We start from the raw sequence: 20,300 nt of genomic DNA, 5'->3' as shown, positions 1-20,300 counted from the left end.
TCGGATTAAACCTCAAAAACGATGCCAATATAGAGTCAATTATGCTCCTTAAAATTCTGTTTAAAAGGTCCAAATTTTCTCATAGACAAGGCCTGTATTCTTCCATAGAGGGGCCAAATTTTTGTCACAGATGAGAGGCCAAGTTTGTACTTGTTCAGGGCCGAAATCTGTTTGTCTTAGGGCTGTAGTCTTCCTAACCTCAAGGTCGAGGTCTGAGCCAAGCAACTAGTTTCCATAGGCCGAATTGTGTCTTAAAAGGACCAAGTTCTTGTGCCGAAAAAGAACGAATTCTCACCAAAGAATAGCTCCAAGAATTCTCCAAAGGTAAATCAGAAAGCTCTTCAAAATCTCTTAATCCAAAAACAGATTAGAAACCATGCTTTCTCCCTTCAATTATGTTCGTTAAGGTTTTTCCACAATTAAACTAGAACACAAGAAGTAGAACAAAATTAATTTTATTAATGAAAATAGTAAGGACTGTTACCCACCATTTTGTGGGTGATATCCATAGGAGAATTTTTTCTCCAAGATGGTCATTAGTCGGCAACCAACAACCCCTTGCAACCACCAACTAGCTTTTTGTGCCACTTCTCCACCACCTGAGCCAACCATGTGGTCCCTCATCCATCTGTCATGATTGTATGTTTGAAGGTGGGTCTCTTGAACCTAAAGGCATGCCTTGTCATTTGGTAATTGAGTATTGTAGTTTTCTTTTCATGGACACTTCTGGGCATGGATTAATGGGGGGATTCGGCGGAAAGAAGGGGGTAAGTCTGTGCTCTTGTCCCCTAGATCCCCTTTTGGACATAAACTTGGATTTGTGAAAATTCCTAAGCCGGAATCCCTACTGCAACAAACTGATGATACTTCTCCTACTTGTTAATTGATGCTAGTTATTTACTGTGTTCAATGGTAAATATCTAAGCAAATATATCTGCAGCGTTCACTTAATTAACATATATGCGGAAACAAAATACCGAGGAAGAAAGAAAAATACAACACATTTATTTTTGGACAAAAACATCCCCGAAAAAACCCAATGCTGGAAAACCGATGCAACAACTTTGAGGGTTTATTATTATGCAGGAGAAAATTTTGAGTACAATTCTAGGATGCTCAAATGGCAATCCGATACAGAGAGAATACTGAACAAAAGACTAAATGACCTCACCCTGTCACTAGAGAATCAATGACTGATCCTGCTGCGTTGGAGGCTCTGCGTCACCCTCTGCGCAAAACTGCGTCACCCTAGGCAGTTTCTGCATCACCCCTCCTGGGTATTACGTTGCCTCTCCTCTGGATCCTTTGCTGGCTGAGAAATCGACTTTTTGCCTCCTAGAGTCACACCCTAGCTTTTGGAAGCTGAACTTTGACTTCCCTTCAAGGACTGTGCTGCCTCTGCGTCAGCACTGTGTGGGCTAGTGTCAGCCTTCCTTTGGATGTCTTATTGTTCTCCCTTTGCCTCGTACTCTCCGAAAATTCCTTCTCCCAGATTCTCACTACCCCTTTGTTGTAACATCTCCTCAATCGATTGTTGATTTGGGGTAGCATTGGATGTGCTCTAGCTATGAAAATTGGTGGAGAGGCTAAAGCACATGAGATCTCCAAGGCCCAGAAATGGTTTGGACAGATTGTACTCGGTTTAGGAGATATTAAAATAATTAATATTTTTAATGGAGTTCCTAAGTCTAAACTTAGGAAAAATACCACACAGAATCCAGTAGCAGTACCTGCTGACCTTGTACAGTTGGCAGAGTTTAACAAAAAGAATGCTAAGGCAAAAAGATTGATTCTGGAAGGAATCAAAGATCATGTCATTCCTCACGTGAGAGGAAAGACCTATGCACATGAGATGTGGACAACCTTGACCAGTCTTTACCAGAGCTCAAATGAAAACAGAAAAATGGTCCTGTTGTAGCGACTACAACCACCCTCCAAAATTTCGGCCTGCACCAATTTTGGAGCCTCCCTTGAAGAGTTTCACTTGATGACTGCACACACTCGGGTTCACTCTGTGAGCTCGTGTGAGTCCTTACATCTGCCTTGCTTGTTCATTGCATTCAAGTCTCTGCATGCTGATGTCTAAGTCATGCTTGCGACCATGTTCTGGTTATGCTCAAAGTCTTTGCTTTGTATGTGCTTGTTGTGTTCGCTATGAAAGCATCTGTCGCACTCACACATGGAGTCACATTCACTGTCGCGCAAGCGTTGTCTCGATCATGAACGATCGATCACGAGTGTTGCGCTTGTCACTTGCACTGTCGGTCAGTCATGTTGAACATGTGTGTCTGGATGGTTTGGGTCATTTTGTCGTCAAGTCATGTGAGTGTGTGTTCGTATGATCACCTATGCATCTTTCGATTGTTCACACACTTAGTCATTTTTGCTGAAGTTCTGACAACCAGACTCCACTCTGACAGCTGGACCATCACCTCGCCATCAACTCGATCGATTGTCAACTAGAACAACGCAGAAGCACCAAGCTAGCTTGTTCAAGTTGCGCTGCCTGCAAGCAATGCAATCAACTCTCATGCTGGCCACCCGGACAGTCGGACCCGATGGTCACCCCAGACTGACTCCCTTCAAAATTTGCGCAGAGGCCACTGACCTCACTTGCTTAAGTCACTGAGGAAATTGCGCAGACCGGCTAGATAGACACTAAGTGTCCATCCCTGTCTCCTTCAGAAAATTGCGCAGTTTTCCCAGTCAGTCATCCGGACAGTCGACTGGTTGTTCATCTCGGAAATTGCGCAGTATTCATGAGCATGCCTTCTATTGCCCATCAGTCAGCTCAGCTCAGAAATTGCGCAGAGATGATCAGCAGGCCGGCCTCCCAGCCTCGGTCTATTTCCCCGCCAGTAGCGCCTAGCAGCAGACTAGCAGTTCCCTCTAGGAATTGCGTAGTTTCTGCTGCCAATGACTGAGAAGTCAACTAGCAGTTCCCTCTAAGAATTGCATAGTTTTGGCTGCCAGTGGCCCCAGCAGCTGACTAGCAGTTCCCTCTGGGAATTGCGTAGTTCTGGCTGCTAGTGATCCATCATGCATCCTGGCCCGCTCCTCTGGAAAATTGCGCAAATCTGGCAGTCCAACCCCGTCAGACTGTTCGTTTCGAAAAATGCGTAGAGCATGCTTGCCTTGCTTTATTGCAGCCCGGACTGTCCCTCCCAAAATTTGCGCAATTTTTCCTCCCAGCCGAGCCAGACCTCGCTGACAGTCATTGTTGACTTAGATTGCCCATCTCCATCTCTTAGTGACTCTTGCGCAGTTTTCATCAACAGTGCTCAGAGCCATCATCTCGCTTCACAACCTTGCTGCCTCTCTTGGTCACCTACATCCGAAACAATCATGTGTCATGGTAGACTAGGAGGTTTTTGGATTTGATGTCATCTCGTCATGAGTGACTACAGCTACAGGTACACCAACAAACATGGAAAGACGACAAACGGGATGAATGAAAGGAGCACATGCAGAAGGACATGTTCACCAACAAACGAACGAACAAAGCATGCAAAGCTGATGAATGTGACGAACATGCACCTCCGTGAACAGATGAACCTGTCAAGCCTTCTAGCATGTAAGCAAGGAACAACATGCTAGAGTCAGGCACGCGAACCTCACTTCCCGAAGACAAATGAGACCACTCTCTTGTGCTGACAAGCAAGAGTTGATGCAAATCCTTAAGACAATGGCAATCGGGCCATCATATCGAATGGGACTCCCACACCAAACAGTGTGAGGTCTAGTTGGGACTTCATACTGGGGTGATCCCTGGAATGTTGGCGGGTTCGGCACTGTCAACAGGTCCTAAAGGAGAAATTGAAGGCCATTAAAATGGCTAAGACTGACAGTGCTACAACATACCTCACAAAGACCACTTCAGTGAGAGATGAGTTGGCAGCCGTAGGTGAGATCATTTCATCCACTGAGTTGGTGAGGATTGCTTTGAATGGTCTTCCCAAAACTTGGGAGAATTTTATGGATGACATTGTTGCACGGAAAAGCCTTCTAGATTGGGAGAGGTTGTGGGATGATTGCATTCAGAATGAGATCAGAAAAACCCATCTTTGGGGCAGCCAAACAGGTGGAGGAGGATGACAATGTGGCATTGTTAGCAAGAGGCAAGAAGGGTAGAGCAAAGAAGCAAGCTTCCAACAGTGGAGGCAAAGGCAAGGTAAAGGCAAGCTGTAAAACAAGGAGAAGGACTATTCCAAAGTCAAATGTTGGAATTGTCAAAAGTTGGGACACTATGCTGTTGCGTGTCCGGAGAAGAAGAACAAGAAAGGGAGAGACAAACCCATGGCAACTTCTGTAGAGATAGAGAGCTTCTCAGAGAGCTTTGATCAAGAGTTTGGGTTCATAGCTTGTGAGGCCACTAGTGTAGGATCACCTGCCATACTGGTTCAGAGGCAATGTGCACTCCTCACTATTAGCAGAGCATCTTCTAGCATTTGGTATGTTGATAGTGGCGCTTCCTGCCACATGACAGGAGTCAGAGAGTACTTCTCAGAGCTTTCAGAGGATGATACTGATATGGAGGTAGTTTGGTGATAACAACATTGTTAGAGCAGTCGGTGTGGGGACATTGACATTTGATAGGGGAACCAAACCTCCCTTGAAAGTGACATATGTTCTATATGTGCCTAGAATGAAGAAGAACTTGATATCCGTCTCAGCACTTGAGGACAAAGGATATGATGTGTTGTTCAGGAGAGGGCAAGTGCTTATATATCCTAGGGGAACTCCAACTTCTTTAGCTAGAGTGGTTGGTATGCGCCATGCCAAGGTGTACAAGTTCTCATTCTAGCCCCTGATGGCATTGAGTAGCACTACCTGAGACAGGACCACCAACAGATCTAGCAGTTCAAAGTTGTGTGACACATGTATCATGGGGCCTTTAGTACATTGTGGGAGATTACCACTGGTGTGCCAGATTTCAGTTTTGATCACCTTGATGTATGCAGAGGATGTGCTATGGGGAAGTTTTCCAGATCCCCTTTTCCCAACAGTGACAGTAGAGCGACCGGGATCCTTGACTTGATTCATACCGATGTGAGTGGTCGGATGTCTCATGTATTCTTGAGTGGCTATGAGTACTATATTTTATTCATTGATGACCACTCCAGGAAGACTTGGATTTATTTCTTGAAGACCAAGAGTGAGGTCTTCAAGCAGTTTCAAGAGTTCAAGGCTCTTGTGGAGAACCAGATAGGTAGGAAGATCAAGGTCCTCAGGTCGGACAATGGAGGGGGGTATACCCTTGGTGAGTTCGTTGATTTTTGTGCTGAGGCAGGCATTAGGAGGGACTTCACAGTTCCTTACAACCCCCAACAGAATGGTGTTGCGAAGAGGAAGAACAGATCCATTGTAGGTGCTGCCAAAGCCATGCTTCATGATCAGGGGTTACCTTTATTTTTGTGGGCAGAGGCCTGCAACACTGCTGTGTACTTGCAGAACAGGAGTCCACATCGTGCCTTGGGGAATGTGACTTCGGAGGAGGCTTTTTTTGGGAAGAAGTCTGATGTTGGGCACTTTCGTATCTTTGGGTGCCTTACATATTCCTATATCCCTAAGGAGAACAGGACCAAGCTAGAGCCCACTGCAGACAAGGGCATCTTTGTGGGTTATTGCGAGACTTCGAAAACTTATCGGATTTATATTCCTGCGTAGAGGAAAGTGGTTGTCAGGCCGGATGTGAAGTTCGAGGAGGAGAGAGCTTTTAGGAGGTCACAGGAGTTAGAGTATCTAGAGTTGTTGATTTGGGGTAGCATTGGATGTGCTCTAGCCACGAAAATTGGTGGAGAGGCTAAGGCACATGAGATCTCCAATACCTAGAAAGGGTTTGGGTAGATTCTAAGCAGTTTGGGAGATATTAAAATAATTAATATTTTTAATGGAGTTCCTAAGTCTAAACTTAGGGAAATTAAAATATTAATGTGAATTAATATAAAACTATGTCAGAATGGTCCAAAAGTCATGGATCAAGCCAGATCTAATCTTAGCTGTTGATTAGGGACTTAATCTCGGCTGTTGATTTGTCAATGAGAAAAGTATAAGAGGAGGCTTGAGGGTCACTTGTTGAACACACCAAGAGATCAAGATTTCGACTTTCTGGGGCTGGGTTTGCTGAGAAAGTTGAGAGAGTGATTTGGAGTTGCAGTTGAGGGGCAGTGAATACAGAAGCAGAGAGGCAGAGATAGTGCCAGGAGGATTAGTGCAGCAGCCGGGAAAGCTGATGCAGAGGGCAGAAGCCGGAACTATCGGGAAAGCTGACACAGAGGGAAGAAGCCGGAACTGGAGCTGAGGAGTTGCCAGAGTGTTTATCTGGGGTTTCAGCGGGAGCATCTGTCTCCGAAGGAGAGGTACTACTGCCAAGATTTTTCTCTGTTGGGTGAGCTGGATTTGGCACCCAGATTGTATTTTGAAACTGCTTAATAAATCAAACCCTCAGATAGCTGCACTGGTTTCCCTGCATTGGGTTTTTCTGGGGACATTAGTCCAAAAATAACGGTGTCATTTGTGTGCTTGTTTCTGTTTCCTTCAGTTGATGATCTGTAATGTGTTGAGCATGTACTTGTGTTTATTTTCAGTGTTTACATGGTAAATAACTTGTTAATTAATCAAAGCAAGTAGGAAGGAATAAATAAGAAAGTACATGGAGGGTTTCTAACGGGTTAGACTTAGAAATTCCAACATGGTATTAGAGCGTGGTTACAGATCACAAGAGAACTGAGGCAATCAGCCGAGTAGAGCAGCAACAAAAAAAAACAACTGTCCCGAGTGACAAAAGTTGTTCCTAGTAGAGAAGCAACAAGGAAGGGGTGACGCAGTGCTTGCGTCATCAAGTTCGAGCCAAGAAGAGGCAGCGCAGAGGCTAAGGGAGGCAAATACAGGCTCACGCAGAGCCACGCAAAGGCTAGGAGGGTTGATGCAGTTGGCTGAGGAAGTTGATTTGTCGGTGCCGGGATTGCGCAGAGCCTAGGAGCTCTAACCTTCTGGTTGCTAGGGTTTAGGAGGTTGTGGGTGAGTTGCAGAGTGGAGCTGGTGGGGTACTGTAGTCAGAATAGTACCTAATAGTGCAAGGCCAAGGTAGAGGGAGTTGCTGCCGAGGCGGATTTCTAGCCAAGGAATCCGGATCAGTGTTACTGTTGCACAGACGATCAGAGGGGCAACTTGACGTTGGCAGAAGGATTTCCAGGTGGGAAATCGGGACTCAGAGGGAGTCCAAAAGAGAACTTCCGGAAAAGAAGTAGAGAGACTTAAGAGGAGTCAAACCGAGAACTTCCAAGTAGGAAGTAGAGAGACTCAGCAAGAGTCAAACCGAGAACATCCAGACAGGAAGTGGAGAGACTTAGCAGGAGTCGAACTGAGAACTTCCATATGGGAAGTGGAGAGACTCAACAGGAGTCCAACCTAGAACTTCTAGGTGGGAAGTAAAGAGACTCGGAGGAGTCAACAAAAGAAGCAGAGAGATGGCCATGAATGGGTTGAGGGATCAGGACAGGTTGGATGAGGCATCCAACTTTGTAATCTAGAAGGCCAGGATCCTTTCTGTTCTGTGTGCCATGAGTGCACACACACCACTTGAGCGGAAGTGGGGAGACATCGAGCTGTAGTCAGACGGACTACAGGCGATGAGGGATCCTCGATGTATCCAGCCTCTTGGATTAGACCTTGCTACGGGAGCCCCGAAAAGGAGTAGTAGTACTGGCAATGTCAGTAGAGACGGATGTGGATGGAGCGACAGAGGGAGCTACAGTGCAGGATTCTCAGGACAGCGCGAGGCTTGCAGGCTGCAACAATGCGAGGGGCACGGGAGTGTTGCACTAGTGTCGGATGGCACAGCGAGGTGTGCAACGGTGCGAGATGCATGGAGTTGTTGCAGCAGCGCAGAGGTCAGAGAGGGAGCACTTGTCAGTGACAGAGGGAGCTTCAACATCAGGAGTGTTTCTAGCCTGACAGAGATGTTAGAGTTGGGAGATTAGTTACTTACTTCTTAGTAACTAAGTTGTAGTGCAGCAGTTAGCAGTGGTAGTGCTATGGGCAACACGATGCAACATGATGAGAGGGGTTGCAATGCAGTAATGGCAGTGGCAGGGCCATGGGCAGCAACACGGATGCAGAGGGAGTTGCAGTATGGATGCAACAGTTGCAGTGGCAGGGCCATGGGTAGCAAGACAGGATGCAACAGTGCAGAGGATGTTGGGCAACAGGCCTAGCATCAACACAGGGACCGATGCCGGATGATCAGAGTGATGCTCAGTGAGGAGTATTACTAGAGCATAGTCCTCGCTAAGAGGGAGTGTTGATTTGGGGTAGCATCGGATGTGCTCTAGCCACGAAAATTGGAGAGGCTAAAGCACATGGGATCTCCAATACCCAGAAAGGGTTTGGGTAGATTCTAAGTAGTTTGGGAGATATTAAAATAATTAATATTTTTAATAGAGTCCCTAACTCTAAACTTAGGGAAATTAAAATATTAATGTAAATTAATATAAAACTGTGTTAGAATGGCCCAAAAGTCATGGATCTAACCAGATCTAATCTTAGCTGTTGATTAGGGACTTAATTTCGTCCGTTGATTTGTCAACGAGAAAAGTATAAGAGGAGGCTCGAGGGTCACTTGGAGAACACCAAGAGATCAAGATTTTGACTTTCTGGGGTTGGGTTTGCTGAGAAAGTTGAGTGTGATCTGGAGTTGCAGTTGAGGGGCAGTGAATATAGAAGCAGAGAGGCAGAGATAGTATTGGGAGGATCAGCGCAGCAGCCGAGAAAGTTGACGCAGAGGGTAGAGGTCGGAATTGTCGGGAAAGATGATGCAGAGGGCAGAAGCGGAAACAGCCGGCACTGTTGGGAAAACTGACGCAGAGGGCAGAAGCTGGAGCTGCCGGGAACAGTCAAAATTGCCAGGAACTGCCAGAACTACTGGGAAAGCTGACAAAGAGGGTAGAAGCCGGAACTGCTGGGAACAACCGGAATTGCCGGGAAAGTTGACGCAGGGGACAGAAGAGGCTGGCACTGGGGTTTTTTGTGGGGCAGATTGGAGCTGAGGAGTTGTCAGAGTGTTTATCTGGGGTTTCAGCCGGAGCATCTGTCTCCGAAGGAGAGGTACTACTGCCGAGATTTTTCTCTATTGGGTGAGCCGGATTTGGCACCCAGATTGTATTATGAAACTGCTTAATAAATCAAACTCTCAGATAGCTTGTCAATGAGACAAGTATAAGAGGAGGCTCAAGGGTCACTTGGAGAACACACCAAGAGATCAAGATTTCGACTTTTTGGGGCTGGGTTTGCTGAGAAAGTTGAGAGAGTGATCTGGAGTTGCAGCGGAGGGGCAGTGAATATAGAAGCAGAGAGGCAGAGATAGTGCCGGGAGGATCAACACAACAGCCGAGAAAGCTGACACAGAGGGCAGAAGTCAGAATTGTCGAGAACTGTCGGGAAAGCTGACACAGAGTGCATAAGCCGAAACTGCCGAGAACAGCCGGAACTGTCGGGAAAGCTGACGCAGAGGGCAGAAGCTGGAACTGCTGGGAACAACCAGAACTGCCGGGAAAGCTGACGTAGAGGGCAGGAGCCAGAACTGTTGGGAACATCAGGAATTGCCAGAACTGCCGGGAAAGCTAATGGAGAGGGCATAAGAGGCTGGCGTTTGGGTTTTTCATGGGGCAAATTGGAGTTGAGGAGTTGCCGAAGTGTTTATCTGGGGTTTCAGCCGGAGCATCTGTCTCCGAAGGAGAGGTACTATTGCCGAGATTTTTCTCTGTTGGGTGAGTCGAATTTGGCACCCAGATTGTATTATGAAACTACTTAATAAATCAAACCCTCATATAGCTGCACCAGTTTTCTCGCATTGGGTTTTTTCGGGGACGTTAGTTTAAAAATAATGGTGTCATTTGTGTCCTTGTTTCTGTTTCCTTGAGTTGATGATCTGTAACGTGTTGAGCATGTACTTGCGTTTATTTTCAATATTTACATGGTAAATAACTTGTTAATTAATCAAAACAAGTAGGAAGGAATAAATCAGAAAGTACATGGAGGGTTTCTAATGGGTTAGACTTAGAAATTCCAACAAGAGTCACTAGACCCTCAGGAGCAGCTGAGTTAGTCACAAGGATCCAGTGGTCAGGGATCAAGAGGTACATCGATTACAATGTCAGGTCCATCAATGAGCGGTGGCTCTCAGAGTCAGGTGGGTGGTTCTTCGGGCAGCATGCAGGGTAGTCTGTAGAGCAGTTCACAGGGTAGTCCAGTAAATGGACAGTTCGCACAATACTTCAGCATCTGTAGGCACAGATTCAGGCATGAGGTCAGTTGGCAGGCCTTTAGGAGTTCAGGCTTCTGATGACGATGAGGATTCTTTCACTCCGGTGGGAGAAGTATGCTCAGGGAAGAGGAAGCCCAAGTGGCTTCAAGATACCTTGCGCGAGGCCACATCAGTTGCTGGGCCAAAGAGACAGGTTAGAGAGAGTAAACCACTTGAGTGGTTCTATAGTTACATGGCATTGGTAACAAGCATTGTTGACTCCGAGCCTTCTTGTTATGAGGAATGAAGCGAACAAAGTTCCTTCTTCAGATTAATTACTCTAGAAGACTTGGAATATAAAGATATCCATGAGGATACAAATATTATATATTAAATGTGTGAATAAGAATGATTCCACTGAGAGCGAGAGGCTTGCTTATATATCAAGCAAGTGTCTCTTCATGGAGAGTCATGCCCCATTTAGACATGACTCTTCAACCTAATTACTAATTAACTAATCATTATTTATGATTATTATCATTTACATGATTTTACATTATTTCCTATATATTTATTCATAACATTGCCTTCCTCCTCAAAAAGCTTTGTCCTCAAAGCTTGTCGATGAAAAAGGCTTGATCTCTTTTTCGGGTTCGAATGTCTTCTTGTCTCGGAACAGTCATCTTCGTCGATACAAGTTGATATGATCTTCTAATTGACAAACAAAATTGTCGCACTAAGAAGGGATCAGACCATCTTAGATTAATCTTCTGTGGAATATTCTGCTCACTGCAATTTTGTAATGACTTGTCATCATTGGACTGGATTGAGGCTACATCACTATTATTTGGAACATAAGTTTGTTGTTTCGGTTTTGAAAGGTACATATACGTAGCTTGATTGAGTTGTCTACTCGTGATTCGGATGTCGATATGGAACTTTTTGGTTTGACTTTCCCTTATTGGGCATGTGGCAATTTTTATATTTTCTTCTGGCGAAGATGTTGTTGAGTTGGTTATGGACCATTCACTTGGGATGTTCATTATCTAAATTGCAACATCTAAGTGTGTCATTTCTTTGACTAACTTGTCTTCTGGGATGTTCATTATCTAAATTGCAACATCTAAGTGTGTCATTTCTTCAACTGACTTGTCTTCTTGAGTTGTCATATTCATTGGATCGATATTCGTTCCTTTACCTTCAACTTGGACTATTACGACTGGGGATTTCGATACTTCTTCTTGAGTGAATTGTTCCAACTTGTCTTTTAATGCTTTCTTATCATCCTTAAGCTTCTTAATTTGAGCGAGTAGACTTTCATTATGGTTTTTCAGATGTAAAAGTCCTTTGATTTCTGATTTATCAACTTTATTTTTAGTGTTTTGAAATTTAAGCTTTTCATCTTTTAGATCTCTGATTTGTTCTAGTAATTTTTTATTAAGGTTCTTTAAACACAAGGTTTCATTTTCTTGTTCTGATAAGTGCTTCTTGAGTTCTTTCTTTGTGACCTTAGTTTTCTTCACTTGTGCCAGTGATTTCGTGGTCCTTGAGACGAGAAATTTCTTCATCTTTTTCCATTATTTCTTTGTAGTTCATATCCACAAGATTTTTATGTTTGCGTTCTAACGCTTTCTTGTTTTGCTGAATTTTGGCTATTTTGCCATTTTTTTGATCTTTTAGCTGCACTTTCTCGGTACACTGGATTACATCATTCTGTGGGAATGATGATGGACGTTCAACATGGAATAGGGATTTCATTTTTTCCTCTCCTCAGCGTGTTGTCGCTCAAGTATTGTGATTAATTGTTCTATATCTCTTGCGAATGATTGTTTTTGTTCATTACTTAGAGATTCCATATTTTTTTCTTTTTTCTTTTTCCTTTGCTTCTTTTAACTTTATATGGAATATTATTTATTTATTTATTTTTTCGTTATTCTTTTTTCCTTTTATTTTTAATAATACTTGCCCTTTTATTTCCTAGTATTAAATTACTCAAAGCCTTTATAAATAAGCTCAATACTCTTATGTCTTTTTTTTTTGTCAAAGATTACTATATCTCAATTTACTTCTCCTTATGAATATAGAGTTAACCTCTTTATAACTTTTACTTGTGTTGGAACTTCCCATCCTTTTTTAAAACTTAATTTTCTTTAATATTGATTGAAATTCAATAATTTATAAATTTGATACTTCGTTCTATAAACTTTTAAAGTTCACTTTAATAATTTTCACTATAAAGTGCCTCCTTATAAATTTAGATAACCCTTTTTAAAATCACCTTTTATATCTGTTAAAATTCCCTTAAAATATATTTAAAGATCACCCTTATGGGTTATGCCAACGTTTTCACTCAGGTTCAATATAATACCCTTATTATATTATATATAATGTCACAGTAATCAATTTTTGTTGATTTAATTAAATAATTTCTTTTATGAAGGGTCGTGCCAAGTCACAGGAACAGTTGCAACGTATCTTCCCAACTAATCCGTGATGAAAGTGAACGATGGATATTATTCATCCCAATACGCAGCAATCGACGACGCTTGTTGTGATGACAACAAGACAAAGCTCAGACACGGTTCAAGTTGGATTGCGGCGGACCAGGAATTGGGGTTTACAACAAACAGAGGCAACACGGTGGTAAACAAGGGAATGACAGAAACAGTAACAGTGAGTTAGGGAAATGACAAAATCGGAAACACAGATTGTCAGGGCGAAGGATAAAATGCCGAATCGTGGAGGTTGACCAACGGTTGGACTGCAACGATGGGGTTCACCGTCTGACAGCAGCAGTGATGGCTGGGCGCAGGTGAAGCAGGTTGTTCCTTCTTGTGAATGTAGGGCTGCGGTGACCGAAGGTAAGTGGTTTTCTTTTTTAGTTTCCTCCAGATTGTCGCTGAAATCGATGGCGTCTACTTGTTGAGCGACGTTCACTGTAAGTAATGGTCAATGGTATGATTCAACGACGGCTTGAGCTTGTGTGCATATATATATATATATATATATATATGTATATATTTATATTTATATATTTGAATTCCTCCCCTCTTTTTTTTCAATTTTTTTTTTTTTCCTTAAATTCTTTTTATTTTTATTTTTTTTTCTCAATAATTTTTTTCTTTTATATATGATTTCGTATATATATTTTTTCAATTTTTTTTTTCTCAATAATTTTTTTTTTAATATAATATATATATATAGAAAATGGCCAAAGACCTGAAAAATGGAGAATCTCCCAATGTGTAGCAAAACGCTTCAATTATGACAACAACAAGATTGATGACGATTGATGGCCAAGGGCCGGTGACGAGAGAATGAGCTTTGTGTAGCAGTGAAGCGGCCAAAGGATCGATTGCTCTGATACCAAATGAAGCGAACAAAGTTCCTTCTTCAGATTAATTACTCCAGAAGACTTGGAATATAAAAATATCCATGAGGATACAAATATTATATATTAAATGTGTGAATAAGAATGATTCCACTGAGAGCGAGAGGCTTGCTTATATATCAAGCGTCTCTTCATGGAGAGTCATGTCTCATTTAGACATGACTCTTCAACCTAATTACTAATTATCTAATCATTATTTATGATTATTATCATTTACATGATTTTACATTATTTCCTATATATTTATTCATAACAAGGAGGCAGCCAGCCAGCAGGTTTGGAGAGAGGCCATGATGGAGGAGTATTGTTCTATTATGAAGAACAATGTTTGGGAGGTAGTGCCGAGGCCCAAACGTAAATTAGTTGTTACTTCCAGATGGCTCTACAAGATAAAGCATGCTGCAGATGGCAACATCGAGAAGTTCAAGGCTCAATTTGTGGCGAGAGGGTTCTCACAAGTAGAGGGAGTTGACTATGAGGAGACCTTCGCTCCCGTAGCTCGGTATACATCTATTCACTCCATTATATCGATTGCAGTGGAGATGGGTTGGAGGATCCACCAGATGCATGTGAAGACCACATTTCTTAATGGCTTCATTCAGGAGGAGGTTTATATTGAGTAGCCGCAGGGATTTGAGGTGCACGGGAAGGAGCCCCATGTATGCAGATTGGGAAAGGCACTCTATGGCTTGAAGCAAGCTCCTAGAGCTTGGTACTCGAGGATTGATACATACTTGCAACAGTTGGGTTTCACAGAATGAGGCTGATCCGAACCTATACTTCATTGTGGTGGGTGAGGAGCCTCTCATTCTGGTGTTGTATCTTGATGACTTGATCATCATTGGTGCAGAGAGACTCATTGAGGGTTGCAAGAGAGATCTTGCTTCAGAGTTTGAGATGAAGGATATTGGCTTGATGCATTATTTTCTGGGATTGGAGGTGTGGCAGGAGGAGGGGAATTTCTTCCTGGGACAAGGGAAGTACATTGTGGATATTCTTAGCAGATTTCACATGGAGGACTGCAAACCCATGTCTACACCTATGATCACTAATTGGAAGAAGCTTCACGCTTCTGATTCCGAGTTGGTGGATCCTACTCTATACAGACAATTGATTGGTAAATTGATGTATTTGGTCAACACTCGACCAAATATATGTTTTGTAGTTAACACTATGAGTCAGTTCATGTGTGAGCCCAGGAGAGTGCATTGGGTGGCTGCAAAACACATTCTTCGTTACTTGCAGGGGACTGTGGATTTTGGTCTAGATTATAGACAGGGTGATGAAGTGAGACTGGCAGGGTACGCGGATTCAAATTGGGAAGGTTGTGCTTTAGATAGGAAGAGTACTTTCGGGTGCTGTTTTGGGTTGGGTTCGGCAGTTGTGTCATGGATCAGATGGAAAGAATAGTCAGTTGCATTGAGCTCAGCTGAGGTAGAGTATATGGCTACTAGTTTGGCTAGTTGTGAGGCCATATGGCTTCGCAAGATGTTTGGTCTATTTGGTCAGGGATTGAGACCTTCAGTAATTTACTGTGATAATCAGAGTTGCATAAAATTCACGGAGAATCCAGTTTTTCATGACATGTCAAAGCATATTGAGATCAAGTATCACTTCATTAGAGACTCTATCCAAAATGGAGTTGTCAAGCTTGCGTACATTTCCACAAATGAGCAGGTAGCGGACATTTTCACCAAAGCCTTACCACGGGGCAAGCATGTCTACTTCAGAGACAAGATGGGAGTGGTGAGGAACACTTTCCTTGGTAAGAGGGAGTGTTAAAATTTGGGTACCAGAGGACAAGTGGTTCCCTAAGGCTTTGATCTTTGGCCTAGGGAAAAGTGTCCAAATTTATTTGTACTTTTATCCTAAAGTGACTTTATAAGTGGCAAAGTCAATTTAATTTAAAAGTGACTATATAAGTGGTAAAGTTACATTCTAATTTAAAAGTGACTTTATAAGTGGTAAAGTTACATTCTAATTTAAAAGTGACTTTATAAGTGGTAAAGTTACATTCTAATTTAAAGGTGACTTTATTAAAGTCAATAAAGAATTAGAAAGTGAAAAAAGTGACTGGAAATAAAATGCTAAGTGGGTCTTTATTTAAGTGGCTGATTTAAAAAAAAAAGTGAGAATTAAATGCACATTTATTTTCATCCCTAGATCTAAATGAATCTCAGTCATTAGATCTTAGGGTAACCCAAAAGGTTATTTAGAGAGTAAAAGGAGAAGAGAAGAAAAAAAAAGATCAATTCATTCTTTCATGAGCATTTGAGAGAAAGAGAAGAGAGAGCAAGGAGAAAATTTATGAGCAGTGAGGAAGTGAAGGAAAGCACCAAGAAGACATTTCAGCGAATCTAGGCAGCAACATTTATTAGCACGCATCCCAACACAAAACCGTACAGCGGGAGAAAGACATAGAAATTGAGGAAGAGGGACAGCAGCAAGGGCACGAATTCGACGTATGTTTGGGCACAATTTTCGAGGCAGCCATACTGCTGAAATCCGTATAGTCCGTACAATAGGTTTTGGACACATTTTTCAAGGCAGGTCGTACAGCATTTAATGCTGTTTTATTGCTGGAATTTTTTTTTGGTTGTTTGCTAGTTGGCACGATTTTCGAGGCAGAGTTCAGGCCCCGAAATTGAGATAAGTTGTAATTTGTGGTTGCTGGAATTTTTTCTGTGTATTTTAGTTTTTCTATAAAAGCATTTTCAGAAATAAAGGAGAGCTCTCAAACTGGTTTTCCCCAAGAGTTGTAGGGGGTTTTTCCAGGGTCACATTGACCAAAAATCACTGTTATTTTCTGTGTGTGGCTGTCATAATTTTGTTGTGTTTTATTTATGCAATTTCAGCAGTTGTGAAATCTCTAAATTTGTGTTTTCTCAGAAAATATTGTCGTTTCCAGATTTTAGAATTTTTTATCATGCTTGGATTTAAAACTAAATGCATGGGGTGATAAGGAAAACTGATAACCGGAGTGGGGGTTGAAATTCTTCAATAAAACCATCGTCTGCAAAACTGGTTTACCTACATTGGGGATTTTCCAGGGACAATTTGTCCAAAAAGTCTCAATGTCTATTTTATGTGTGTGTTTTCTCAGTTCTTGTGGTTTATTTAATTGGTGAAATTTGCAGTTGTGTTTTTATTCAGTGTTTGCAGTAAATTAATTTGTTGGGACAAATAATCGTTAAAAGATAGGTGAATAATTACCAGACTAACTGCAATAGAATTTTCACAGACCATTCTCCTTCACTTGCAGGGATCAAGGAACAAAAGTGCAGCCTCTCAAGAACTGGATCTGAGTTATTAACACTACAAAATATGGCCACTAGGGGCATGCACAACACAAAGGGAGATCCCTTCACCGCTTTCTACGGTTCCCTGTGATCCTCCCTCTTTCAAGTGCTTCTCGTGCACGATACAACCAAACAATTGAATCCCTCAGTGTACCTGACTTAGTCTGAGGGCTTCTTCTTACTGGTCTCCGATCATAATTGGACAAAGACTCCCTCACAGGTTTGTCGTGACTCCAAGGGTGAATTCCATCTCCCTTTCCAGAGTCACTCTCTCACAGCCTCTGCGGTCCCTAATACACAAACGGGTTTTATAGGTCTCTGGTTTCACAATGGGTTCAGAGGGATTTTTACGTTCACAATTACTTAGTGTCCTGTTTGTCACAATGGCAATTCCTCCTTTTTCCTAGCGTTGTGTCACACATGAGAGCTTCAAGCCCCCCTCCTTGGCCTGTAGAGTCAATCAGAACTGTGACACAATATGCAGTCCATGCTTGGGCAGTCTGATACCTCCTCCACCACTCCACCCAAACTGCCTGGCAGTAGGGTGGTTTAACGAGAACATCAAGGGTCAAAAACATTACATTCATGAAAGATAGGAAACTTCCCAATCTCCCTTACTGACTTTCTCAAGCAAGCTCTCCTTTCAAACATTGGGATCCCTATAAGCTGTTCCTCTTCAGCTTTGGCAATTTATTATTTACTTAAATAGGGCAAGACATCCATGCTGGCCCTCCAGCGTTATCATCCTTTAATTACATTACAAAATTTGGGGATTAGAAAAGGGATACTACATTATTATATTTATTACGTGTATTAATTATATCGAGTAGTTGAAAATCATTCTATACTACATCAAGCAAATTTCCACAGTAAAACGATAAAGATAAATCATTATATGAGTTGAAGGGAACCATGCCGTAGCTTAACCTGCATCACCTGTCCAAAATTGAGAACACAAACAAAATTAAAGTGGCTACGAGGAAGAGCAAGGGTATCCTATGGCATGGAATGAAAGCTGAAATCTGTTCAAAGAGACAGTAAACTCAGTAAAACTTTCATTCTGCTTTCGTTGTGGATAAATGACCTTATATTTTATGAAGTTAGGAAGGAGAAAAAATATCCAGCTTAATAAAAAATTAGAACTTTTCTGGACTTTGGAAATGCACTATCGTGAAAGCCTACTGATTTAATACGAGATTCCACTCTTACTTGGAATGATTACCTCTGTCTTATAATTTATTCCTATTTACTATTTCGAGTAGTACTAAGTAAAAGTAATGGAAAAAAGGGAAAAATGAGGAAAATAGAGTTATATTTTTGAGGTTTACTTGTGCAAAATAAAATTAAGCTCCCCATTGGGTTGCCATGCTTTGTCTCATTGCTGGAAAATATCTGGTTGTCTTATTTCAGGATGGCGCTACATTGCTACATTATGCTGTTCTAGTTGCTGCAATTCAGACATTAAAGCTGTTAATCAAGCACGGTGTTGATGTAAATTTGGCAGACAATGCAAGTCAGAGTGCCCAAGTCATATTTGGCTCTGATATCTGATATTTTATATTCTTTACTAAATCTTTATTTGATTGTACAGGAAGGGTGGACACCGCTGCATCTTGCAGTGCAAAGCAGGACAAGAGATGTGGCCAAAATTTTGTTGGTCAATGGTGCTGATAAAACAATGAAAAATAAGGTATTCAAATATTCTACTAGACTGCACAGCTTGTGTCTATGAAAGTGTGGGAAATTGAAAGTTGCTCCAATCTCCCTATTACACGTGTTCAGTCAAGCATCTTCATTCCTCGATCTCTTTATGGTTGAATGAGCTCGTTCCTTGATCTCCTTATAGTCAATTGAGCTTGAGGTTAAGCTCCATGGGTACTAGACAGTAATCAACCACTATTGCATCCATCTTTGAATCCTACGCTTATCTATTTTACCTAGTTGCATGGCAGTTTATTTCTCACATACAAGCAAGTATTTTTTTTAAAGTAAATTATTTTGAATTTATTAATGCTGTCTCGATGCATCTTACAACAAGCATTCAGATGCTCGGTTCCTCAATTCCATATTTTCAATTCGTTTTTTATTGTTGCATGCCTGAATTTCTGAACATCTTAATACAATTTCATTAAATGTGAAAAACAGCATGCAGTTAAAATATGAAAGTGTGTTGTTGAAGCACACAAACATGCTTCAGATATATTGCCTTTGAAGGAGGAGATGTGAAGAAAAACATTACAGGCTGAGCAAAGTTCAGCTGAGACTATAACAAGGACAGTTTACTAAATGCATGGGATTTGAGTAGCGTTAACTAGCACTAGGATTGAAAACTAAAATTTTTGAGAGTTAATCCAAGTTATTTCTGCATTTTTATTTTGTCTTTGTTATCATGATCAAATCGAAATTTAGTTAAACTAGAAACTTTATTTCAAGTGAAACATGTCAAAACTGAAAAAAAAAAGAGAGAGCCCATCCTTTTTTTTTGGTTGACTTACATTTCATCTTTTTTATCATTGTTTGAAGCCATCTATGATGACGAGGTTGCAATCTATGTTGACACCCCTGAATTGGGAAGTGTCATCCAATTACTTGCTCTTATTTGCTTTAGTTATAATATGACTCACTGTTTTTCATGGAATATATATATATATATATATTTGCCGGTCTTTTTTGTTCTCTTACTAACTTGTCTTTTTTCCTTGCTTCTTCAGGATGGGAATACGCCTTTTGATGTAGCTATAAGTTTAGGAAAAGGGTTTAAGACGTATGAAATTACGAAGTTATTAAAACTTGTACCAGCAACAGGGGTGTAAGAGAACTTTGTGGAGATCTTGGTGAAGTTAAGTTGATGATTCACACGTGTAAGAAAGAATTTTGTGGAGATCTCGATGAAACTGTTTGGTTCAGTCAATCATCATCTTCTACGTTTTCTGATAAAGCCATTCAATCATCTAGTATAGCTACATTAAGCAATTATGTATGATCATTTGAATCTCATTTCTGGGCAGAAACTTTTGGCATTTATATTGACACTTTTGCTCTGTTTCAAGTCTGAATAGCATAGGACGTCTCTATATTTTCTAATGGCATGATATTGCCCATCTATGTCAGGATACAAATGTATTTCAATTTTTTCACTGAAAGGGCCCAGTGAACGTTGTACCATAGCATCAAATGGAATTTGAGTACTCTGAATGCCTCTTTTTACTCATCTTTACTATTTCCGCAGTCCATGTAGCAGCCTATATCGTATATGTTCTGATACTTGGAACTTTCTTCAAGCCTAGTGAACTATTTCCTAAATATTTGATATAAATGTATTGCAATAAAAACATTTAATGTAAATGTGTTATATAGTCATTTTCGG

At 41.5% G+C, this 20,300-nt stretch overlaps 1 protein-coding gene across 3 annotated transcripts in view; it reads left to right on the top strand.

The window, feature by feature from the left end:
• Positions 1 to 20,043, top strand: part of LOC149187411 (uncharacterized) — a 143,891-nt gene extending 123,848 nt beyond the window's left edge. For 2 of the 3 annotated variants that reach the window (XM_089411346.1, XM_089411348.1), the window contains 3 exons: positions 18,344 to 18,442; positions 18,525 to 18,623; positions 19,645 to 20,043. In XM_089411346.1, the coding sequence (XP_089267472.1) occupies positions 18,344 to 18,442; positions 18,525 to 18,623; positions 19,645 to 19,746 (300 nt within the window). In that variant the 3' untranslated portion in view covers positions 19,747 to 20,043. Of the gene's footprint in view, positions 1 to 18,343; positions 18,447 to 18,524; positions 18,624 to 19,644 lie in introns of all 3 variants that reach the window. The other variant, XM_089411347.1, reaches the window with a different exon arrangement.
• Positions 20,044 to 20,300: the final 257 nt, after the last annotated feature.

Source organism: Pinus tabuliformis, chromosome 3_1 (assembly GCF_031772625.1).
Source record: "Pinus tabuliformis cultivar Carrire ecotype Pingquan chromosome 3_1, CPIR1, whole genome shotgun sequence".
Classification (NCBI taxonomy): domain Eukaryota; kingdom Viridiplantae; phylum Streptophyta; class Pinopsida; order Pinales; family Pinaceae; genus Pinus; species Pinus tabuliformis.
The sequence above is the reverse complement of the archived record's forward strand: the minus strand, read 5'-3'. Positions and strand labels throughout refer to the sequence as shown.